This window comes from Bactrocera oleae, chromosome 5 (assembly GCF_042242935.1).
Source record: "Bactrocera oleae isolate idBacOlea1 chromosome 5, idBacOlea1, whole genome shotgun sequence".
Classification (NCBI taxonomy): Eukaryota; Metazoa; Arthropoda; class Insecta; order Diptera; family Tephritidae; genus Bactrocera; species Bactrocera oleae.
The window spans coordinates 45,980,201-46,007,316 of NC_091539.1; the positions used below are offsets into that span (position 1 = coordinate 45,980,201).

Below are 27,116 nucleotides of genomic sequence, written 5' to 3' on the forward strand. Positions count from 1 at the left end.
GCTACAGAGTATAATATAATAATTTTATTCACCTAACGGTTGTTTGTATCATCAAAACTAATCGAGATAGATATGGAATTATACATATGTACATAGATCAATGAGCAGGGAGACAAGACGAGTTGAAATCCGGGTAACTGTCTGTCTGTCCGAAATATCTTTATGTTACTTGCCACATACGAGTATGATTCTTGTCAAAGGGAGGTCGATATTGCAGATGGGTGTAACCGAACCACTGTCACTCCCAAAAAACGTCATTTAATGCTAGCGTATCTCTTGCTTACCATGGATGAAATCAGGGCAATACTACCTCTAGTACCCATATACTAAATATACGGATCATACATCCGCATTCACTTTATACCTAACATATTGGTCAATTTGTGAGGTTTCTTATTGAAATTCAAAGGGCATATATTTCTGGTATTAATATGTTGTAACTTTAAAACTGGTTAAATTTGGGTCATAATATTCCCTAGGCTCCATATATATTTTATAAGAGAATGAAATTGGGATTTCTTTTGGTTGATGTTATTCTCATAGACGCCATATAATAAATTTAGCTCTGATTGTGTTTTTATCACATACCTCTCTTTTGAGTTAATTTGGTTGAATTGTTTACACCCAAAACCTCCGACCGAATTCGCCACTGTATACCATACTTTATGTGATAGAATTTCACTCTTTATTCAGTGATATTTTTAAATTTGTATTTACTTAAGATAAAAGTAGCCTCTTTTAAAAAATGAGGTAATGATTACTCATATCTGTTTGCATCTACTTGCAGTAATGATATTTACACATGTAAACATGCTTATGCAAACGTTTATATTGACACAAGTGTGCATATGTTTTTTTTTCATTTACATGGCATAAAAACAAGCGCTTTTGAAATTTAATCAAGTGTTACAGAATTTCAAAAAGTTATGCCAAAGTTATGTCAAAGAACTCAATCGCCCACATGGTAAAGTGTTTACCAACTCTCGTTCGATATTAAAAAGGCGGCATAAAACTGCCATAAAGCAACTGAGTCAATATGAACTATAAGGTTATGTTTACCATGTATGTTTTTACGTGTGTAAATATATATGTATTTATGAGCACACATTAAACCGCTTCCACATGACATACTCGTATTCTAAATAGGCCAATATTAAATGCGCCTGCACGAGTTCCCAAGTGGTACATATGTGCACCTTTAGGGTTACCAAAGTAACAAAACTATTTATACCAAGTAAGGAAGGGCTAAGTTCGGGTGTAATCAAACATTTCATACTCTTGCAACTTGCCAGGGAAATACCTTCAGGCGCTTTAGGTATGTCAGAACAACGAAAATCAATATACCTATGAACAATAGTATAATATATGGTAGTTTGTGAAATTTTTGGATCGATTTCACATATTTTCGGCATTAACTATAGTATACCCAATATTATACATTCAGTCAAGTTTGCTAAGTTATTTTACTTAGTTGCTGATACATGCGATAAAAAGTTACCCGATAGTTCGAAAATCTTTATATAAGGTATATGGAAGCTAAAAGAATTATTGACCCGATACAACCCTTTTTTGACATAAAGACATAATATTATTATCTTGGAATTTATATAATATATATATCTTACATATTTACCGACATTTTCGATCAAATGTTCGCTGTACGAACTGGGGTGGTCCAGCTATTCAGTATATGGGGATTGTATAGTTTTAGTCCGATTTCGAAAATTTTTGGTAATAAGGTCGCGAATCTCAAAAGCACTATTCGCGCAAAGTTTTATCCATATACATTTATTGAGTCGTGATATACATAGTGGAAACTGAAAGAATCAGATGGAATTTAAAATTGCCCTTCGACCAATTTCGACCCCGGCTCCTATAAAATCTTCTTGTATCATCCCAGGTGTAAAATTGTATGTCTCTGGCGTAGTTTTAACGGAACCGTTGTGTAGGGAGTGGGCCGGGTGATCACCCCATTTTTACAATGTCGGTAGAGGTGCTTAAAGGATTTATCTTGAGCGAATTTTGTTGTTGTAGCTTAAGTGGTTTAGGAGGTATGTATATTAAATCACTTAGAGGACGGGGTCTGCCCATTTTTTCAAAATTGTTAGCCAGTTTGTATGTATATATCCATTACAGTTTTATATCTTAATTTCGTGCTTAGTCATGGAACTTTATAGATTTTGTTTAAAAGCGATTTGTGGGTGTGTAGCAAGTTTCACTACGATAACTCAATGTTTACTCAAGTTACAGCTTGCACAGACAGACGGACGGACGGACAGACATCCGGATTTCAACTCGTCTCGTCATCCTGATCATATATTTATATATAACTCCATATCTGCCTCGATTAGTTTTATGTGATACAAACGACCGTTAGGTGAACAAAATTATTATACTCTATAGCAACTGTTGGAAGAGTATAAAAACAAGAAAAAGCGTTAACTTCGGCTGCATCGAAGCTATAATGCCCTTCACAGGTGCATTTATTATGGCATAAAAGGATATAAAAAAATGTTTATTTTGATATTGATAGTCTGTTTGAATACCTACTATATATGCTGCAGTAGTCTCATCTGAGCAATATGTTCGGAGATTGTTCTATTGCCTTGAACAATAATCTATGCCAAATTTTGTGAAGATACTTTGCCAGACAAAAAAAATGTGTCCATACAAAAATTTGTCCTATAGTGGTCCGATATCGATTGAGCAGCTTCTTGGGCAGAAGAGAATCTGTGCAAAGTTTTAGATCGGTATCTCGAAAACTGAGTATATAAAGACAGTCAGAGGGACAAACGGACGGACATGACTAAACCGACTCAGCTCGTCACGCTAGTCAAAACTTCGTATAATAAAATATTGAAATTGATTTATATTATATACCTTAACTTTTCACCTATTTTATCGATTCGAAATTGAACGAAGATGCCTAGGAAAGTTACTCATACCACCTGTATAACAGAGTAGAATGGAAATAACTTTTGCCACTGCTTCGTATGAACGACTTAGGTGTCCTTATACTCCCACATAATGGTGGTTATTTATATATGGATTGAACTGATTTTAATCTGAACACTGCGATATTTCATATTGTTAAATAGAAATCCATTCCGAGTGTTGTTTCTCCATTTTTGTAATTAACATATAGGAAAATCCAAATCAAACTGGAAGCCGTCTTTTTAAAAGCAATGTTTTTTATACACATGAGATTTCTTAAAGAGGCTTCAATTAGGCGACAATAGTCAATCTAATGAGTGAATTTTCTTGAGTTATTACTTGTGGGCAAATGATACGATCACTATCAAATTTTTTTCTGCATGTTCCATATATAGTTCGCCAATTATCTATCAGAAATCCCATAACTCAAATTTTGACGAAAAAAAAACGAACAAAATTTCGGATAAAATTAAAACTTTTCTTTTAAAACTGACTAAATTTATCTTTCTTGAAACAAACTTAGGCTTTCTCAAACGTGGAATAAAATAGCCAAAGATTTTTAAAACAGTTTTTGGGTACAAAAATAAGCTTTAATCTATTATTGAATAAGGCTTCCAGGGGAATATAAACTTAACTAAAAAGGACTAGGCAATGGTTGTAAGTTTATTAAGCCCTTTTAAAGCATATTTAGATATACTCGTAGATCTTTCTCAAGAATTCAAAATTTTGCTACACAGTTTTACACATACACATATATGTATAAACACATAAATACATATATAGGCATGCCTTTAACACCAAAATAATTAAATCAGCACAAATGCGATGTCTCAACTTCAAGAAGAATAAATATAGGAATGTTGATAATCGCTAAGTAGAATTTGATTATCATATCTGCTGGCATATTTTAACCGCAGTAACATGTGTGCAAATTGATATTTAATATGGAAGGCGAACGAGCGGCGCTGAATTAACGCACGCAAATTGTTGATGCGGCGAAATTCAAGGAATAGATTGCCGAACGAATAACGCTTAGCCGGGGAATACACATACATACACATAAACACATACATACATGCAAACAGGCAAAAAAACTTCCATACAATATGTTGGAGTAAGAAGAAAATATGAGGGTGCGAGCATGAAATTGAGGCATAAAAAATTCTGTTGTGAAAGTAATTTGCATTGGCAGCTGAACTGTTGGCAGGCGAGCTCAAAAAGCTCACACGTATGTTCATACAACTAGGCGCACACGCACACTCACACTTACATAATATGTATATAAATATATATTTGAACGTTGCATGGAACTCATAAACCAAAAAAATGCCAAATGTGAATCAGTTCCTTGGTAACTACACTTGCACCACTTCCAATCCAGATCCTATAAAATATACATATGTATATGTAAATGATCAGCATGACGAGCTGAGTCGATGTAACTATGTTCGTCTGTCTGTATCTAAGCGAACTAATTCCTCAGTTTTTGAGATATTGACCTAAACATTTATCTTTTCTCCTACTGCGGACGACCCAGACCTTTATTGCATAAATTTTATGTCCGAGAAGAGGCCCTGTATAACGTTCCATTACAAAAGATACCAGAATATTTGGATATTTTCTATTAAACTCTCGTATTTACTTAAAAAAATTATAAAAAAAAAACTAAAAACACATACATTCGGGAAATAACGTTTATAAAGTCTTCGGCCAAATTACAAAAATACTGGATATTTTGTACTGATATGAATCTTTGTCCGTGTTGCAATTCATTAGAAAATATTTCAGTTTTGAGATATTTAGAAGTAGCAAATTTGGCCTTGAAATATAAAGAGTGTGGACCTTCTACAATTTTTATCCAGGTCTTTCAAATAGAACATTAATTATTTTGCATACAAAAGCTCTTGCACTATCTTATCAACTTACTGGATGTGTGTCTTCGATACGTATTTGTACTATGTAATGTGTTTACAGCCTAATTGTAGGCAACGTTTTAGATTTTATAATTCTTTTTGAGGAGTACACCTAGCTTAAAATTTTGGAAACATTAATTTTTTTATTTTTCGCATATTTCGATAGTCTATACCTTTAAAAATACCATACTTAAATTTTAAATTCAGTTTTTGAATTACAGCTTTCTAAAGTGTAACCAATTTGCTCTATAAGTTTATTTTAAAACGCGTTTTGCCCAAACCAAACATTTTTCAAGTTTGGTTCAGTTATTACTCGGAGTACAAAGATCCGATCACTATCAAATTTTCTTTTCATCATATTCCCTGCATATTTCTCTACATAATTAAACTCCCAGTTTTTTTTTTTGGGTAAAATTTAACTTTTTTTTTTAAATGCCGCCATTTTGTCAATTTTCGAAGTTTTTTCGGCCGTGGATCATTGTTAGAACAATATAATCTAGTAGAATTTTCTTTTACACCTCACCGCCGGAGAAGCCCGGAAACACTGCAGTAGTGGAGGCAAAAAATATACCCTTAAAATTTTAAAACAATACTGTATAAATATTTTTAATTCACAAAAACCGCCATTTTTCGAGGCTTTAAAAATGTAGGCTAATTTGGCTGAGAAAGCGCAACTTTTCAATCCCTGGAAACTTTTGGCGGATATATGTGCGTATTTCTGAATAAAAAACACAACAACAATATGTCGGTACATATGTTTGAGCATCAGATATTGCTAGCATCTGCCAAAGAACTTCATAAGTGTTTGTAGGAAAGCACTAGTTTGTATGTATGTATTCGCATGCGTGATTTTTGCCGGTCGAGGGACGCTTATCGCGCACCTGTGGAACTGAATCGATTAAACTGTTCAAAGGCAAAAGCACAGCACCGACTCCCACGAGTACGTTTTCCTACAAATTTGTGCAATTATACACAGACACACATACATATACACAAATACACATCCATAGCCACACTTATGTGCATGGGTTTATGTATACTCTGCTCAAATACCAATGCATATGTTTGCACTCGTATATTTCTCAAGCGTTTCTAGCCCCACCACCATTTGTTTTGCATCCGCTGAGATCGCTGATGGCTGCCAACAGCAGCACGTCAACACAGTTATTACAAAATGTAAATAAAAATATACATATGTACGCTTGTTTGCAATTGCACTTATCTACATATATATGTATTTACATGTTTACATATGTATGCACATATGTTTATGGAAATATACGCCCAGCAACCACTTGACTTAAGTATTTGCGCTATTATTTACATACATATATATATACATGTACGCAAATGTAATTGTGTATATAAACGATTTAGGTTCACTCACCTTACATCCGGATGTGCATCCAACATGGCGCGCATCAGCGTTGTCCCCGATCTGGGCACACCGCCAATAAATATTAGCGGCATTTCGCGTCCATATGAATAAGTCTTTTGATCTTCACCCATCACATATTTCTGAAAGCAAAATACGTTTGAATAATAAGCGATTTAATCACACAAATATGCTATATATGTACATAGTCCGATCAAACTAAATTCAACGAGACGGTAAATTGTATCAAAAAATTACTTTAGACGAAAATTGAATACAAAATTATCTAAAAACAATACCATCTGTATGCTATAGTCGTCCGATCTGGAAAATTTATTCACATATTGTAGTAATGCTTTATTTTGTCTGATAAAAAAAGTGTTCCATAACAGAGCTTTATTCCGATTGTTCAGTTTATATAACAGCTATATGCTATAGTAGTCCGATTTCGGCGGTTCCGACAAATGAGCAGTTTTTTAAGGTGAAACGGCTCCAAGATTTCAGAACGATTACTCAAAAACTGAGGGACTAGTTCGTTAATATACAGACAGACAGACGGACACACGGGCATGGCTAAATCGACTCAGCTTGTTAAGTTGATCATTTATATGCATACTTCATAAGGTCGCCGATGTTTCCTTTTGGGTGTTACAAACATTGTGGCCAACTTAGTATACCCTATTCAGAGTATAATGAATATAACCGAATAAAATTAGTAAATAGTGCCTTCAAGATGCGGTAATTCTATCTTAAAAATTATCGAAACTATAAAATACGAATTTCCATGTCCCTAGATACCGAATATGAGAACTTCAGCTCATCTGATTTTAAACACAAAATATCAACCACATCATCATATCACAGTGTGTCAAAACTGGATAAAATGGGTTCAGAACTTCTACTAGCCCACATTTAGTGCCGGGAAATCAGGCCATTCATTACACTAACAGCCATATAGTACATGTAGTGATTTTCCTTAGTATTTTTTATCTTAATAAAACAAGATATAATTTAGTTTAATGCCAAATTAAATGAAATCCGTTCAGACTATAACCTCATTATACCTAATATAATAATCGGCTTTCTTGTTGGCTTTAGCTGTATATCTCGTTCAAAATGTTCGATATAATAATGAAATAAGGTGAGCATGTGTCTTTGACCACAATCCCCAATTTAATGATTTTCTCCTCACCGGTTAACTTTTTGCTCATATATTCAATATATTGAGATTTGTGCCTCTAGCATCAACATTATGTCATCCAGTAGTAAAGAATTGACAAATGGGTATGTCCTATATCTTCTTACAACACTAATAAGATGAATTTAGTGATTTCAATTAGTGAAACTGAGTGATTCTTTATTCAAATTATATGCAATACAAATAAAAACATCAAAGCTAAGGCAATAACAGTTTCGTATTTATTTGTATTCACTGCAAAAAGCACGTTACATTTAAAATCGCTTGAAGCTTTAACTAGTGAATGCCAAACTAGCATTATCTGCATGCTTTCCGTTAACAATTTTCTTATAACTAATTGATATTGACACGTAACTACATCTGTTCCGACAATTAACGGGTATTTTCCGGATTTCTAACAAAAAAATTTTATGTCAGTTTCAGATTTTTTCTTTTATTGGGAATATTCCCAATAGCTTTTTAAGTTTGCTGTCATAGCTCGGTTTCAATAAAAAACCAGCTATCTTTTTACACATTGGTGCGCGCCGTAATAAAGCTGATGGAAGTACAATTTTTTTCTCTGAAGTTAGTACCGGCACACACATTTATTGTTGTTCATAAATATTTCATTAAAAAAAATTACAAGCAAGTTTTTCAATATTACATTTTTTTTGCTGAGCAAGAAATGGATTAAAAAAGCTGTTGTTGCATAAAGAACATCTTTTGCTGAGGTACACAAAAAAGGAAAAAGAAGAAAAACTTTGAAATAAAAAATTTGAAAAAGCGTTCACTCCGACTGCACCGAAGCTACAATGTCTCTCACATGTCCATTTTTATATTTAAAAGAGTATAAAAAGATCGATATTCTGATTTTTAACGGTCAGCTTGAATGGCAGGTACATGCTATAGTGTTCCGATCGGAACAATATTTTCAGAGATTGTAGCGATGCCTTCGATAATAATCTCTGCCAAAGTTTCTGAAGATACCTTGTCAAATAAAAACTTTTCCACACAAGGACTTTAGTTTGATTGTTCAGTTGGTATCGCAGTTCAATTGGCATCTGTTATATTTGTCCGATATGGGCGGTTCCGACAAATGACCAGCTTCTGGGCGATAAAAGAATGTGTGCAAAATTCTTACCGATATCTCAAAAGCTGGGAGACTAGTTCACGAATATGCAGACGGACAGACAGACGGGCATGACTAAATCGACTCAGCTCATTCCGCTGAGTCTCCGACGTTTCCTTTTAGGTGTTACAACAAACTTCGTGACAATCTTAATGTATCCAGTTCGACTATCGGAGGAACGGAAGACACCAAGCAAAAGAGAGATAAAAGGAAGAAGAGGCTCTCAGCCAATTTTTTTGGATCGGCACAGCAAATCTCACCCGGATTGGTCTATTAAAACTGCAAACACGCAGACTGAATCGATAAATGTTTCTCCTAGATTGGCACAACCTTCTTTATGTTTGAGTGATCTCTGTATGTAAAAGAACAAAAAGTTTGTCTGGCGATTTTAACCGCTACTTCGTTTTGAGGCGTATATGTGAAACAATTCGTCGTAAACGAACGTTGGCAGAAAATTCTATGATTTTTCCTACGATAATGCGCCGTCACATTCTGATTATATAATATATGATATGATTGATATGACATATGATTGTGACCGACTTTTTGCCGAAACACGAAATGTAAGTCATTGCCCAGCCTACGTATTCGCTAGATTTGGCTCCCTGTGACTTTTTTCTGTTTCGCTCAAGGACTGAAGGCTACTATCCCTACCGCGGCTTTTTAACTATGTGTAACAAGTGTATGGAAAATTAAATTCAGCGTTGGCAACCTTGTATATACCACTGGGTATATGTTGATGGCGATATTACAGATTTATATTAGAACGTGTGAAAATGTAGTTTTTTTTTTATCAGTCCGGGTCAATTCTAATCAGTTGATATTAAGCGTATCACCGCCAAAAACTTATCAAAAGACGTTAGCTTTTAAAACACGGCATGAAGAAGTCGCGTTTTACTCAATCGGGTTAATATTAGTATGGAGAAACATTTTAGAAAATTAATATGACGTCCAAGCTGCTGGAGAATCTAATGAATGGCACGACCAAAATGAACCCAAAATAAAGAACACACCAAAATCTGTCGAAGATCAAAATTACTCTCTTAAGAAATATTAATGGGCCATTTTGAAGTGATTGTGATTAAATTAGCTATCTGCGTAGCTATATTCTTCGCAAATTTTGAGAGATTTTCCATTACTGTCAACTTAAATATAAGGCGCAAGATGACTCGATTGATGATAAACGAAAAATTGCTTAACGAATAAACAGTCATCTAGCAGCCTTAGACCAATAAATAGTATCAGAGAGTTGAATTGATCTTAGTCATTGTTGTATTACTTTAAAATATGTATGTTTCGGAGACTATAATAAAGATTGGTACAAAACAAAGCTTGGTATTGTTATATCCTCAACAAGGTATATTAAGTTTGCCACAAAGTTTGTATCACCTAAAAGGAAATGTCGGAGACCATATAAAATATATATATAAGTGATCAGCATGACGAGATGAGTAGATTTAGTTTTAGTTCCTTCTTTTATGAGCTATCGATCAGAAAATTTTCACACGTCTTTTTCTCCTCAAGAAGCTGCGCATTAGTCGGCCGATATCGGAACATTATAGCATTTAGCAGCCATACAAACTGATCGATCGGAATCAAAGTCTTTAAGGAACCTTTTGTACTTGTGAATGGTATTATAGCTTCGATGTAACCGAAGTTAACGGTTTTTCTCGTATTTTTTTTTAGAATTCCGATTCATCAAAAGTTATAAAGGTCACTGAGCACTTAAAAAGTCCTTCACCACCATTTAAAATTAAATATTTTAGGGCCCTAACAACATACGAGTGCGGCCGCTGTAAATATATTTATATGACATAATAATAACGTTAAACTACAATACTTTCAAAACTTTTCCCCCACTTACCTCTTCGCGCACCATCAGCGATCCATCCGGCGACGTAACGTCGTTCTTGAAGAAACACGTTGGCGCGAATTCGGTGAATTTGAAGAGGAACATGGTGACAACAACGATGGTGACCATCAGCCATAGCGTCGCTTTCTTATTGCGATATTGCAGACGCATTTTGAGGAAAATTATTATCCTTTACACACACACGAACGCGCTGTGAGAGAGAAAGCGGGAGGATGAACAGCAACAACACACGCACACAAGCAATTATATGTATGTATATGCTAAGCGTACAAGTTGAAGCACATACACAGGCACAGGAACGTTGTTGTTTGTTGCTATAGTTTTTGTTATTGTTGCTTACTTATATATATGTTACACACTACTTAAACACTATAACTGTAACTGTCACTGCAACGTGCACTTCTTACGCCAACGACGGATATGTTACAAATCTATTTATGTACCTACATACACCAGTACATGTACAATATGTATTTATGTACATATATTTGTGTGTATGCGTGTGTATTTACAAAGTTATGAATTTGAAGTGTGCAGCGACGAAAAAGCGCTGAAATTGCTGCAAAGCTCAAAAAATAGTGGAACTGTTGAACCACTGCGACGACGATGACGACAACTACTCGTAAGCTGTGAAGTGTCGGCTCTTTTTGCCTTTGAAAATTTAGCTTTTTCGCGTTTTTATTTTCTACTTTTAAGGTTGTGCGTTGAAATGCTTGTCGCTGAGTGGGTATGTTTGTAATATGGTGTGTTTTGCGCTCCTTCGTGCTGTCTTGCTTTATTTTTTTTGACTTTTTGCTTCTAAATATTTTTGACTTGCAAGTCAACTCTGGCGAGTCACCCACTGCGGCGCGTTGACTTTGGCGGAAAAACGTTCCGCAGCCAACTTAACTCGCCAAACGAATGATGACAAATATTAATATTTCATTTAAAGCTACACGAGATTTGATTTCTACGTTTGCTTATAGCTCTAATATTGGAACGCTTCAGCTCCTGCGGCGCACACGCTACACTCTAACTGTAATATATACTAACGGACGCAGTGGCGAGTGCAAACCGGATAACGATGATGACGACGGTCACGAAGTTGAGGACGAAGACGAAAACATAGAAGCTGGCTGATACAGAGGACGTGGATAACACAGCGACTGTATGTAGTATAAGTATGAGAACAACAACGGCGACAATGCTGTTAACGACGTCACTGATGACTTGAGCGCGCGGGCGAGTGGCGTAGCGCTGGTTTGGGCTGGCTTTATGGTGCTTGAATTGACTTTCCTTGAAGTTGTTGTTGGAATTTTGCTACTTCTTATTGTTAGTATACTCTTAGCACCCACTGTGCATGTCTTACACTGTCGCAGCTTTTTGCTTTTGTTGTTATTGGCGTTGTTGTTGTTGGTGCTGTTGCTGTTACTGCTGTGCGGCTCAACAACGTTTTCAGTTTAAAAACGCGCACTCATATTTCTTCATTTGTATGCCAAACGCGGGCGCATAGCAATGAGCAAAAATCGCAAACACACACACATTTACATATACAGCTATGTATGTGTGGTTAGAATTGCATGCACTGCGGCCACAAACGAAGATGACGCTGCACGTATGTATGTACGTGCGTGTGTGTGTGTGTAAGAATGTAAAAAAGCTGGCTAAGGAAATTACTGTCCCGCTGCCCCTGCCGCTAGCACCGCCCGTGTGTTTGCACGTGTGTAAGTATGTATGTATGTGTGTAGCTGAGTACCGACTGGTACTTGGACCAACTGCTAACTGCCAAGACGCGCTTGTGCTTGCTCGGTTGCTTATGTAGGTGCCAGTGGATATTCTTTCACCACTTAGCTGGGCCACAGCAGTAACGTCACTTTGGCGACGACGACGACGAGGAGTGACTTCCTCGCGTGCTTACTGTGTGCTGAATAATTCTTCGCACACTCTCCCCCACACAAATAACAGAAACAACAACCGGTTTACACTTTGGCACTTGCACTGCTAACGGGATTCTACACACACCTTTTTCACGTAGATGATATTAGAGTTTTTTGTTGTTCTTGTTGCTTTTGTTTTTTGTTTAGACTTCGCTTTCTTTATGCCACGCTGGCTGCCAAGCGTTTCTTGTACTCACTGCGTTGGTTGAGCGCAAGACATTGACTATGCTCTCTTTTTTTTCCCGACACTGCTTTTTGTTTTCTCTTTTCCTTTGACACGCTAAATGCCGTAAATGATTTATATTTATTATTTTTATTGTTGATGGTGAGCTATTACTCGATCCTCACCTATTCACCGTTGCTTGTATTATCCTCAAGGTGTTATAAGAGTCATTCATTTATCTGAAACAATAAAAAGGTAAGAATGAAAGATATAAGAAGCCGTTAAATTACTGTTGATTAAAAGTATTTAGAATTGATGGTGCAAATAAAAACGAGTTTAGCATTTAACCGTCGTGGCAACAATAACAACAATGTATTTACTTCTTATATTAACAAACCGTCAATGACGAAAAGTTTGAAAATGAGTAGTAACACAAAAAAAGTATGATATTTTATTCAAAAAAAAAATCCTTCTCAGCTTCACTAACTGGCTCCCAGCGAATGGTTCTTGGCATCAAAACACCTCGATAGCTGAAGAAAAACTCAAAACAGAAAATATTGGAGATTAGTTATTGAAAATCGTTTTTGGAAACACCAATACTAAGGATCTGCTTAGCTAAGAAGCTCATCGGTTATCCCCCTTTATCTTACTGCTTAACAAATAATCTTTATCCTACTGCTTATCAGCACACCTAAGTCGAAGCCTTGAGACCACAGAGAGAGAGAGTGAGAAATATGCACTCACTAAACAAGACTCTGATGTAGACCGAATTGCTTTCTCCATTTCAGCTCGCTTCCAAGGCACTTTTTGAAGGAAATATGGCCAAGAGTTCTTTTCGAAAATATAAAAAGAAGTAGGTAGCCACAAATAGGAAAATAATGGTAAGAATCTTAAACAAAAATATTTATATTTTTTATGTTTTTTTTGCTAAACTTTATATTACGCAAGAAATATATAGCAATTTTATATTCCACTTTTTATTCTTAATTTCCTCAAAGTAGGTTGGTAGGTAGGAGTGCAGCCACCATGGGCTCAATTAACGCTGGATGCGCCATTTTGATGCACTGTCGTAGGACCTTACAATCTTGCTTTTCATCCTTTCGCTCAAACCATTTGGTGCTTTTGCAATGAAACTACTTATACCTGTTAAGCAACTGGTCTGTCTTTTCGTTGCCGAAAATGTTCCTGTGACCGGGAACCCAAATTATGGACAAGTGAAATTGACCTGCCAGTGAGCTTAAAACCTTCCCGCAGTTGTTGATTGTGTTAGAATTAATCTGTGGTGTCGACAAGGCAAGCAATGCCGCTTGGCTGTCCGTGTATATGATTACTTTCTGTATCCTCCTACAGTTATTCAATAGAACTTCACAGGCCTTTTCTATAAATAGTACTACCGCTTGGAAGTTGCTGGCTGAGTTTGGTAGACGGATAGAAATAGAGACATAGAGATCATCAGAGTATACCCCGCCCCTAGTCCATTTTGGACCCGTCGGTGTAGATAGCGGTGGCATTCTCTTCCCCTACTATACCTCTTCTTCATTCACGTCTAAAGGAAATCCTCACCCGAAAGTGACTATTGAAATCTACTTTCAGAGTATACAAGTCTATGTGCAGCTGATGTAGGAGTATATTTAGCGCATCACTCCAACATGTCTTGATAGCCCCAGTAACCCCTTCACCGGCTGCTCTTTGCATTTCATTTAGTTTCCTGAAACTATATTGTTTCTTTAATGCTGGCCACCAAAACAGTGCTCCATAAGTTATAATTAGTCTAATGACGGACGTATACACTCACATGATTATTTTTGATTTATGGCCCCCGTTCCTACTAAGTATTCATTTGCTAGTGTAGTAGGCTATATACGCTTTATTTATTCGTTTTGCAATGTTAATATTCCATTTCAGTTTGGTATCGATTTCAACCCCTAGCTATTTTGCCATGGGGGCAGAGGAATTGTTGTGCCACTGAGTGAGGGTAGATTGAATCGCTGTATTTTTGTTTCACCCGTGAAAAGCATCAGTTCCGTTTTACTAGGGTTAACACCTAAATCGTAAAATTTGTTCGCGGCCCGTAGATGTGACCTTCGTAGGCACTTTCTTCAAAGTAGAACGTTTAAAAAATTTTCCGTCTTAATTACTTATTAAAAGAAATAGATAAAAGGGAAAACTTGGTATCTGTATAAAAGCATTAAATCTCTTGTGTTTATCTTTTTCTTGCCGCCATTAAGTAGAAAAAATACGAAAAGGTTTAGAATTAGGTCAGCAATCCTTCTCAGAAATAAGGCGATGTCCAAATAGGCACGACGTTTTTCACAAACACACATTAAAAAAAAGAAAACCACAAGAACACTTAGTTAACGTGAAGCTTTAGCCTCAACACAAGTGAATGGCATGAATAATGGACACTTGCACTTTTCATTTATTACCGATAATAGACCACAAGAGTAGCCTCCAGCGATAAACTTCAACTCAAATGTAATAACAACAACAAACACATACAGCCCATCATAACCATGGCAATACACATACACACTTGCACCTACATGTATAACGGTTTTTCATTCATTTAGTATTTTTTTGCCGTTTGTTTTTTTTTCTTCTTCTTTTTTTCCTGAATTTAATTCAGTTGCGTTGAGCTGCAAGGAAACTGGTGTGAACAGAATAACAATGTCAACGTTTAACATTCTGCGGGAGTATAAAAGCGGCTGAGAATGCCAAGCGATTGGGGTCAAGCGGGTGGCTGTCATAACAATCGCTGTTCGCACTCGCTATGCTGTGCTGAGCGCGGTTGTGGCAGTGGTGAGCACGTTTAGACGCGGAGTCGTCACCGCTTGATGGCGATGTGTCAATCCTCAGCTGTTTTCGATACTCACCGGCGAATTATTGGCTAGTACAGCACAAAAAATAGAAATGGAAGACACACGCACTTACTTTTTTACGACGAGTGGCATAACTAATATTAAATAAATTTATTGCATTTTCTTTTATTTTTCCCTAACAGTAGTGGAATCAACCGACCGGCAGAACAGTTATGTCGCAACTGAGCCATAAAACGAAATTAACACAACGCTGGAATCTAGATGCCGTTTTTTGTTTTTTTTTGTTTTGCTTTGGTTTCTTTATTTACTCAATTGTGTCGCCGGTTGATATATGTTAGGTTAGAGTATAAAATGGGGTCTTCTCGTTGTTATATTCTATTTGATTAATCCACATAACTTGTATGTTCTGAATCAAAATGGTAAATGTAGCTCCATCTGAGTTGTACCTTCTAATGTTTTCTCAGAAAATTTGAGGATAAGGAGTCTTGGAATTTCAGTTGTTCCATAATTTATTGATATTTAATCAGAACTGGCACCTAACCTTCCTAGAAGTACACTTCTATCATTAGAAAGCTGAAAATTATTCACTAATGTTGATCTCTAAGGGATGTCAATTCTCAAGCATGACTAAGCTAAAGCAATAATAATATTTAATGTCTATTCAAAAGTAAAAAGTGAATATGGTCTTCTTTAATAGTGACTCGTCAGAAACTCCGAATGCTTGGTTGGGAGGACTATCAACTATCCGAGTTCTTTTGCTTATAGGGACGAAGGTTTCTATGAAAGTGGCATTATAAAATTACCTTCAAAATGGCAACTAAACTAGAAACAATGGTAATGGATGATTTTAGAAGCCAATATTGAAATCCCATATAAAAGAATGCTTTAAACGAGCATAAATTGCCTCGGTCTTCAATCTCTCTCACAGTCTATGATGAGTTCAAATATTGATATCATTGTTTTTTGTAACCGAATGTTGAGAATTTTGAACTTTTGATTGAATAGAAAGTCGGTTTGCCAATTATGAAATAATATTGTTTAGATTTTGACTATTTTAATCTTTGAAAAAAATATTCATCATTTGATGATCAACTATGACTTGGACTGGTCTTCTTAACCGCACACATAAACCGAATTGATTGAACACGAACCGAAAATTGAAAATTGCTGGAATCTTTTGTTTGATCTTAATATGTCAATTAGTGTGTGTTTGACAGCTTTTTTTTTTACGACGTGAAAAGTTTGTCTGGCGACTTTCATTATGAAGAAATTTAACGAGTTTGCTTGAAATTTTGTGTTTCCAATGGAATCATGTATAAGAGATAGCAGAAAATCTCACATTTCGGTTAATGTTTTGAGTATGAAGCGTGTCAATGCTAGACTAGTACCAAAAAACCTGAATGTTTGCAAAACCATTTTCGCTCCAAAAATGAGCCAAAACCGAAAAAACAAAATTCGCTGAAGGCACTCTGAAGGCCATCCCAGCCGAGGCTTTTGACAAGTGTATGGAAAACTCAATTAGGTGTTGGCAGGCTTGTATTGGCTCAAAAGGAGCCTATTTGGACGGTGATAATAAGGAATTGTAATAAAATACGTGAAATTTTTTTTTTTTGTCAGTCCATTCTCACAAGAAGTTCTTCATTATCACGTGGGTCAGAGTTTAAAAAATATGCACTGGATGTATGTAGCATAAAAGCAAGCTTTCATGCCGTGGCAAACTTCATTGCATGTTTACATTGGAACATTATTTGTTTTGCTTTCTATTTCGGCATTTATTTTTTCGACAAAAAAAAAATAAAACCTAACTACATAAATATTTATACAGCTCGTTGAAAAACACATTCACCGATTTTTCATTAACACAACAAAACATCAGGGCTTTTTATTTGGCTGAATTTCATTAAAATGCGACAACGCCGCAAAACATACTGATACTAAAAGTATGATTGCATGTATGCCTTTAAAATAAGGTGGGACACCTCAACCATAGACGCCGACAAAGTTACACCACTGCCTAGCTGGCGGCAGGGCTAACGTTATAATCTGCAGCTAGCTAACTTAAATTACTTTCACAGCTAGCTCAGCAGTTTAAACCGCAAGAAGTAAACGAACTAGTCAGGCTTCGTCGTGAAGTGTTACTGTATATGCACATACATATATGTAGATATGTCTAATATCTATGTAGGTGTAGCTCCGTTACTCGTTAGAGTTAGGTTAAAGTGAAAATTTCGTCTAATCCATGCGTGTTGTTTGTTACGTAAAGTGACTTGAACAAGTGTATAACTCGCCGCAGGACACGGATGGAACTTCTTAACGCAACACATGTCCGTCCGCCAACTTCTAAAACCATTAGCGTGCGGTACTGCCAAAGCAACCGTTATACACTTGGCACCGAGAAACAACCAACAACGCAGCGCCGGGTGCTCCCACACCACACCGGCCCGACAAGCGGCAAGCAGCTGCTTCGTAGCATCCAAATCGCTTTGGAAAACTTCACGCACACTAATCACAAACATCCGCAGTTTGTGAAAAGTTTTCGCACAAAGTGTGCTTGTGGGTTTATTCATGAAAAATTGCATGGCAGTGGCATTAGGTAACCTCCAGCGGTAGCGCTCGAAGCTGGTGGAGCACGTGTGACAGAAGCGAATGTATATGGAGACACAGGTGTGTAAAAGGAGGTGGCATGAGTGCTCACATGTGTTGCTGCAGCACACCTGCCAGTCTACCATCGCCCGCACTCCACCGAACTGGAAAAGTTTCTGTCACGAAAAGGTGCTAGCTGCCACGCATTTCAGAAAAGTGTGTGTGTAAGGAGTGAACATGTTTGGAAGTTGCCTATTCCATGTTCTATTATTATTGTGCGGTTGGGTTGGTGAACCACCCGGCTCTAGTTTGCTTCAATATATATATATATTGTTTTTTTGTTTTGTTGAAGAAATTTACCACTTCAGTGGATTCGCAAAGCTGAAGTTTTAGAATTCATCCAGACAAATTAGTGCGGGCTGCAAAGCGTCTTCTCTAATTATAAGTGCGTAGTATTATTCTGTCTACCAAAGTAACACTAGAGAGCAATACTCGTTTTCTATTATTGTGCGCCATCAGCTGTTGCACTTGTCAAAGGCACTTTTCTCCCGAAATTATTGAAATAGATAAATTTTTAAATATTTATTTCGAGACTTCCGACTTAGTGAACGTGTAAACACAGGCAATTCTTCTAGGAATATGCAAGCTGAGAATAAAACAAATAAACACGGCTGCACCGAAGCTATAATACCCTTCACAGGTGAGTTTCTTATAAAATAAAAGGGCATAAAAAAATATTCAAAGTGATTTTAATTGATCAGTTTGTATATTTGCACAATCGAAGCGTTGCCTTGTACAATAATACGTGCCAAATTTTGAGAAGATATCTTGTAAAATAAAAAAATTTTCTATACAAGGACTTGATTTTGATCCGATATCGGCGTTTCCGACAAATTACCAACTTTTTAGCGGGGGAAAAATTACGTGTGCAAAACTCTAGTGCGATATTTCAAAAACCGAGGCACTCGTTTTCGTATATACAGACAGACGAACAGTCATACACGCATTCATAAATCGACTTAGTCACCCTGATCATATGTATAGATATATATAATATTTCAATGGGTCTCCGATCTGGGTGTTACAGTATACAGGATATAATGAGCAAATAAGCCGATTCATAACAATAAGAGTTTAAAAAGTGCCACAAAGATCTAATGAAGACCGATCGTACATTGGAAAACCGAAACGCTTGTATAGGATTCTTGCTGAAATGAAATGAGCCCTGTAGTTTCGATATTCATTATATTTATGAAAGGAGTCTCAGATTTTGGTTGAAAATAATTTTCTCCAGTAAAATGTTATGTTCCAAAATCAATACCAACAAAGATATCGATACCATCGGGATTTGCTTAGTTTGAAATAAGTAAACAAAAGCCGTTAATGCCCGAATTTTTGGAAAACATCGCACTCATTTAGATTGGATAAAGTGCAAGAGTCAGCAGCTTGCTATTCAAATCTAAAGGGCAAAATGTTTTGAAAGTTCGAACCTTGCATGTGTAATGGTTCTGGTCTGTGCATTTTTCACGGAATCTACTATTAAAACACCCCAAACGATAACTCAACGTATTTTTTCATATGGTTGTTATTATTGCAGAAGCATAGAACATGCTTCAAATAATTTTAGGGCACACTGTTGAAGTAACGCATATTTCCTAGATAAAAAAACCGATACATTCCGATTACACAAGCCCGATGCCATGACAAATGGATATTGTCCTTGTTGAATCTGATTTCACATTAGAATAATTTGAAGTTGAAATAGTAAACAGCTTTCGGTCGAATTAATTTTTAGGTTCTCTAACTGTTTGTCAATCTCAAAATGTTTTTCTGTCATCGCACTATACCAGATCCAACCACTTAACTTATATATCCAACCCAGAGAATACATTTGATTTATCGATTGGTTTATAAAGGCCATGATATGGGAATTAGCCTTAGCATTATCAGTGTAGCTGACATATTTTTCCCAGAGGTAAAGATAATCGAACAGTTGAAAGTCTGAAATCTCGTTTGATATTAAGTGGCTCGGAGGTAAATTTGTTTACAAAATGTAAAGTTTTTATTTTTCTTCCAAATCAATTTCATCCTTCAATACCCGTCCGATGAAACGCACTATTGCCAGCGCTTTTTCCAGTGCTCGGAACCGTCGGATATTCTTTTACTGGCGCAGCCGTCAAGACCTTCTTCGATTCGGTTTTTATCTACTCAAACGTGCCAAAGCCTTTCGCAACATTTTCAACATAACCACACAGGAATATTCGCCCGCAAACAAACGAGTTGATTGCTCAGCAAATTCAGCCATTGTAAAATTCGAAAAATCTACTCTTACTTCTTTACAAAAACACGTGTAACTCGGAGATAATTAAACCTTTTGGTAAACAGACGCTGGGCAAATATAAGTCCTACCAACCTAAAAATATTTACCTGCTTTCCTGATGCCCGGGAGTTTTAAATAACATGATCATAATAGTATATCAAATGTACATATATTTGAGAATATATTCCGAATATTTTAAGTTTATCCGGCAAATAGATTCAGAAATATGAGCATATTTGTAAGATTTTTTTAACACAGTGTAATCGGCTCCGAAAACTTTAAGCCAGTTTTTCTCGAAACGATGTTTTCAGAGACCGTGTGGGAAATTCTTCAGAAACAGCTTGACCGATCGACTTTAAATACTTATAGGACCTTCTTAGATGTATTTATGTCAGATATTGATATATTAATATAAATAATTATCGAAGAAGTAATATTTTTATACTCTCGCAACCTGTTGCTACAGAGTATAATAGTTTTGTTTACCTAACGGTTGTTTGTATCACCTAAAACTAATCGAGTTAGATATAGGTTTAGGATATAGGGTTATATATATATAAATGATCAGGATGAAGAGACGAGTTGAAATCCGGGTGACTGTCTGTCCGTCCGTCCGTCTGTCCGTCCGTGCAGGCTGTAACTTGAGTAAAAATTGAGATATCTTTATGAAACTTGGTAGACATGTTTCTTGGTACCGTGAGACGGTTGGTATTGCAGATGGGCGTAATCGGACCACTGGCACGCCCACAAAACGCCATTAATCAAAAACAAATAAATTACCATAACTAAGCTCCGCAATAAGATATAAGACTGTTGGTACACAGGATCACATAAGGGAGGGGCATCTGCAGTCAAAAAAAATTTTTTTTAAGTGGGCGTGGTCCCGCCTCTAATAGGTTTAATGTGCATATCTCCTAAACCGCTAATGCTATAATAACAAAATCCACTGGAAGCATATGTTTTTAGAACCTCTACCTACAGTGTGAAAATAGTTGAAATCGGGTGGCAACTCCGCCCACTCCCCATATAACGGTACTGTTAAAAACTACTAAAAGCGCGATAAATCAAGCACTAAACACGCCAGAGACATTAAATTTTATCTTTGGGATGGTATGAGATGACTTTATAGGAACCGCGTTCAAAATTAGACAGTGGGCGTGGCACAGCCCACTTTTAGGTGAAAACCCATATCTTGGGATCTGCTTAACCGATTTCAACCAACTTCGGTGCATAACGTTCTTTTCATGTTTCTATGTCATAGTGCGAAAATGGGCGAAATCGGACTACAACCACGCTTACTTCCCATGTAACACCATTTTCAATTCCTGATTCTTTCACTTTCCACTATGCATATCAAGCAACAATGATTATATCGGGGTAAAACTTTGCGTGAATAATACGTTTATGGCACCTTGTGACCAAAAATTGTCTAAATCGAACCAAAACTGTTCAAGCCCAGTTCCTTTAAAAGTTTTATGCTGATAATACATAAAATTTTATACCCTGAACAGGGTATATCAAGTTTGCCACGAAGTTTGTAACACGAAGAAGGAAACGTTGGATTTCCTATAAAATATATATATAAATGATCAACATGATGAGCTGAGTCGATTGAATTTAGCACGTGACTGTATCGCACCAAGAAGCTGCACATTTGTCGGAATGGCCGAAATCGGACCACTATAGCATATAGTTGCCAAAAAAACTGTACAATCGGAATCAAGTGCTTGTATGGAAAACTTTTTCATTTCACGAGATGTCTTCACGAAATTTGGAACGGACCATTATCTAAGACAATAATGGAATCTCCGAAGAAATTGTTTTAAAATAAATTTTAACTATAAAAAATAATTGCTTCCTCCTTAGAACTGTGGTAACATTTGTTTTTTGCAAATAGTTATGAATAAAATTTTGATTCTATTTTGTCAGTAAGTGTACTTATATATGTATGTCAAATATGTATATTATCTCACTATACAGACTCAGTGTTGTTCAGAAATGTCAAAGAGGATAAAATTATTAAACAACAAAGTAATCTTGCAAGATCTGACTGCTGGCTCAATATGCAAATTTTAACAATAAATGCATTAAATTTGTGATATGCAAATATGGGTGTATGTGTGTGTGTGTAAATACACAAATGCTGAAGATTACTGAATTCCAACTGTCGGACTGAATGTTTAAAGCATATAATAAATACTCATAAATTTATTATCTTTTCCTTTGCATTTACACTTCCATACAAATTTATGTGTTTATGTATGTGTGTTTGTATGTATATTTGTAAGAGCCGCAGCTTGTAACCACACATGGCACCCCACAATAAATATATATATACAAAAGAATATTATGACCAGAAATGAAGAGCCGTAGTCGAGTTGTTGGCACAGACACGCATACATACATACAGAGAACGTGTTGTGCGACGAAGAGCGGGTCAGCTACACAAAGCCACCTTGTCATGTGCTGCTTTGTATGACCGGCGTTCTGGAGTCATGTGCATGACACCTTTCGCCATGTGCCACACACACATTCGTAGTTAAGTATGTATATGTGTGTGGACAGACGGTGTCATGTGCAAATCTACGACTGTCGCCTGTTCAACACTTAACTATTCTAATTACGAAATTCCGACGCTTTGCGTGCGCAGAACTGATGTCGTTGTTGTACTAGTTAGTTGTTTTTGTTATTGTACACTGAAAGCAAACAGCCGGCATAGAAAGTGCCAACGACACCAACAGGACAAAGCACATGGTTACCTAGTGGCCACACACAAACACACATACATGTAGGTACAAACACACACATACACACAAAAACATGAAAACTGCGGAGAGACTTATGCAAACTTTTAACTCAACAAAATGTGTTTGTAATAATAATAATAATATTATTTTTTGCACTTTCATTTTTATCCACCAAAGCAAGCAGATGTGCTGGCAGTCGTCTAACTGCCGGCCAGTCCAACTCGCAGTCGTTTGGTCACTGGGTACAAAACCAGCATTTTGCGCAAAAATGCAAATGCTGGCAAAGCAACACTGGAGACCTGGAGCCAGTAATGTGCGAGAATGAATCGGAGTTGGGCGGATGGTTGCAACTCTCTTTGCTGTGTCTTTTTTGTACCACTTCTTTTGCTACGTGGATGTGTGTGTATGTGTGTGTATGCCAGCAATTAAACTTTGACCGCAATTTTAATAGTAGAAAATGGGGAAAAACTTTGAGGCCATGTATTCATAATTTCTTCCACTCAAATTAGTACTTTTGTTTCATTTGTTGGCTTAAATAGATTTCCACAAAATTTATGTGTTCTGATGCTGGCGCTGGAAGCCTGCAAGACTGTGTAGCTCTGGTTGCCAACAGACCACTGTACGTATGGAAGTATAACTTTTGAAAAGTAACGGTACAAGTACAAGTTTTAGTAAAGTATTTCTGCGGCAAATGCCGATACGAGGGTGATCTGCTAAGCTAACGCATTTCGGTTGCGGATTTGCCTTCAAATGGTGCCAACAAGTGCATTAAGTCGGTACAAGGTACTAAACTAATATAAAGCTAAAACCTCTTTAATTCTTAAGTATTTTGCTTTCCTTAGAACAATTTTTATACCCTGAACAGGGTATATTAAGTTTGCCACGATATATGTAACACCCAGAAGGAAACGTCGGAGACCATTTAATATATAATATGTATGTATATAAATGATCAGCGTGACGAGCTAAATCGCTTTATCCATGTCCGTGTAAATATACACGTCTCTCAGTTTTTGAGATATTGATCTGAAATTTCGCACACGTCCTTTTCTCACCAAGAAGTTGCTCATTTGCCGGAACCTCCGATATCGAACAACTATAGCGGAATTATGTGCTTTTATGGACAACTTTTGAATTTGATCATTGCTAATATATCTTTTTAAACACCCTGTAACGGGAATTATAGCTTCGGTGAAGCCGAAGTTAAAATATTTCTTGTTTAATTATTTGTAAGACCAGGTTCAGCCGATATTTATTATATTACCCTATTCGATTTTTAAACAATTGTGTATGCCAATTTGTCGTGCAAAGTACGCAAAGATCCTTAAATCTTTGGCAAAACCTTTCGAAAATCAGCATTTTTTTTTTTTTGGTTTTTTCTTGCGCTTATTGTCCACATTTCAGCTCCATAGCACAATACTGGCCAAACTAGGATCCTTACAGTGCCAGTTTACATGATCTGCTGAGTACTTTTGATCTGAAAAGCTTTATAAGTAGTGCGGGTGACCTGTTTGCTGCTTGCATTCTTTCATCAAGAGCAACGCTCAAAACGTTGTCTGCTAAATTAAAGCTGTGCGGAGGCGCAATCATATCTAGAGCTCTCCTTTTGGCTAGTGCCCTCCGTTTGTCATATAAAATCGAGACCCATAACACAAATACGAGTAGCAGCGTCTATAAATATATACAGCGTAATTTAGAGGCGGTCTCTGTATGGCTACTTCCTTGAATTATTGGTGTTAGATATTGCCTTGCATGAGTTTGTAAATAGATTTGTGTTATTAATGAACGGACTTATAAGAATTTACCCGATTTTGTATTATACTTCTTGTTACTTGTTATGAATTAGCACATAAAGCGGCAAATGGCTACCACCATCAAATGGCGATCACTTTAAACAACTAAGCAGAGCAGATTTTCCATTTAAGGACCAACCTCCCAGACACCTGTGGAAAAGTTCGCTTTGAGATTTGGGTGGTATTTATCATTATAAGTTTAGGACCTCTTGCCTGCGCTGAAGTATACATATATCCGACTTAGTAATATTAAGTAAATATTATTATAATATTAATTAAATATTATAGATACTTCAATGGCTCATAAAATATCTCATTTCAAGTCACTGACTTCCTTATCAAACCGCCCTTTTCACTATGTATGTGTATCTCTAACGGTCAAATGAACTACGAAACTCAACATAGAAATTTCTGTACTTCAAAATTACTTTGCAACGCTACAGTTATTAAAATGTTCAAAATTATCGCTCACAGTTTCGCAATTTGTTCAACTGTGAAGCTTTAATTAAGCGTTGAACATGTCATTATGAAATAAGGAAATCATTACAACTTTCAATAACAACCATAATAGCACTATGGCTAAGTTTAAAGTAAGCAAAAAAGTTAAATCAAATAAAAATGCTATAAAATAATTAATAAAAAAAAAACAGCAATTACAGGGACTGAATTTTTTTTATCGAAAATATTGGTTAATTTTGTATTATTAAATTTTGTTCTAACACAAAGCGGTAACTAGAGTTCTAAACCGAAACCCCATGAACTGGTAAGGAAATTTTGAAAGTACCAAATAAAAATAGGAATATAATAACCTAATAATATAATAGTATTCGACAAGAACTCAATGAGATCAAATTATATCAAAGCTTCTTTAAGCATACATAAGGCACTTCTCGCAAGTTTTTATTGTCTTCGAGTATTGACTACAGTAAGTACAACACAAAAATACAATTCGGTTCACACGTTGGCTAAATACTCCTAGGTTAAGTGGCTTTTATTATTAAAATCGGACAACAAAGTAAATATTCGCAAAAAAAATTTCCCTTCGGTGATATGACCGAAAATCGGATTTATGGTTTAAATTTCTAAATAAAATAGAGTTAAATACAATACATACAACAAAAAAAAACGTTAACTTCGGGAGCACCTATAGTACCCTTCCCAAATACAAAAGATTTCATATAAGAACCTGACTTTGAACGGTCAGTTTTTATGGCAGCTGTATGCTATTGTGGGCCGATCTGAACAATTTCTTCGAAGATTGTACCGCTGCATTGGACATTCATCGATGCCGAATTTTAATTAAAAAAGTTTTCTATGAATTTTTTTTAAGGGGCATTTTACATTTTAGAATTTAGTGTTTGAAGTCGGTCAGCCCACTGAACCGGTTGGTAGAAATTTTTCTCTCCGCCTTTAAAAACAGCGTTTGAAGAAAAACTCTTTTAAAGTTTTGTGAGCTGATTACACTAATTTAAAAAATAATTTGCCAGATGAACTTAAATTTTTGGAGAATATTTTTAAATATGTATATGTACATTCAATCAATTTTTTTGAAATTCACAAGTGGATATAATCGCCTATACCAACTCAGCTCACTTCACTTAAATTGTTCTCAAGTCCATTACATTCTAGTCTTGTTAGAATACAATTACATTTTCTGAACGGTAAATTACCAATTTGCTGAGGTATTACATAGAATTCCTCACACTATTTTAGGCTTAAAATAACTGTAAATGTCAAACTAGCATGCGATTTTGAGTAAAATAAATTGATTACGTGACAGAACTGTTTAATGTTCACAGCATATTTAGTTTTTAAACAAAACTTTGCAGCTCAAACAACAAAGGAAGAAAACAATAACAAATTCGGCTACTCACTTTTTGGTTAGTCCGGAGCTTATTTGTGCTTTATCAGCTACCACTAGCAACTTGGTACTGCTATGTTAGAAAACACTTAATTTTTTTCGTTATATTTGTTATTGTTATAGTTGTTTTTGTTATATATATAGTTTGTGTCAGTTGTTGACAAACAATTCCCAGCCGAAAAACTTAATTAATTGAAATGCCAAATAGACTGGAACCAGTGTCAGCAGCACGTACATATAATAGGTCCAACTTTCAGTAATATTTTCCATCATGACTGTAAACAAACGAAGGGAAAAACATGTTAAATAATGTCTACATACATATACACAAACAAAGATATTGAGAGGAGAATGCGAATGTGGGTTTTAAGCCGCTGCAGTGGAGTTACGCAACGCAGGTGCGCACACGCACACATAATTGGAAACACATACATATGTATGTATCATGCCTGTACTGCGGCTTATAATCAGCGCGAGTTTGTATAAAGTATTATGCAATTTGGTGTGGGCTGA

At 36.1% G+C, this 27,116-nt stretch overlaps 2 protein-coding genes across 4 annotated transcripts in view; both read right to left on the reverse strand.

Moving 5' to 3' along the window:
* Tpst (tyrosylprotein sulfotransferase) overlaps nt 1-10,565 on the reverse strand; it is a 127,917-nt gene extending 117,352 nt beyond the window's left edge. For all 3 annotated transcript variants that reach the window (XR_004977162.2, XM_036365993.2, XM_036365997.2), the window contains exons 1-2: nt 10,393-10,565; nt 6,235-6,365 (exon numbers count right to left, since the gene is read on the reverse strand). Coding sequence is in view for 2 of the 3 variants with exons in the window: in XM_036365993.2 (XP_036221886.2) it covers nt 6,235-6,365; nt 10,393-10,551 (290 nt within the window). In the remaining variant the exon portion in view is untranslated. The remainder of the gene's footprint in view (nt 1-6,234; nt 6,366-10,392) is intronic.
* A 16,188-nt stretch (nt 10,566-26,753) lies between these two features.
* LOC106616081 (uncharacterized) lies at nt 26,754-26,876 on the reverse strand. The gene has a single exon (XM_036366016.2). The coding sequence runs from the start codon at nt 26,874-26,876 to the stop codon at nt 26,754-26,756; it is 123 nt and encodes a 40-aa protein (XP_036221909.1).
* Nucleotides 26,877-27,116: the final 240 nt, after the last annotated feature.

Bases quoted from the DNA above. Each gene is read 5' to 3' on its own strand.
- LOC106616081 (XM_036366016.2), bottom strand. From the start codon at position 26,876: ATGATGGAAAATATTACTGAAAGTTGGACCTATTATATGTACGTGCTG.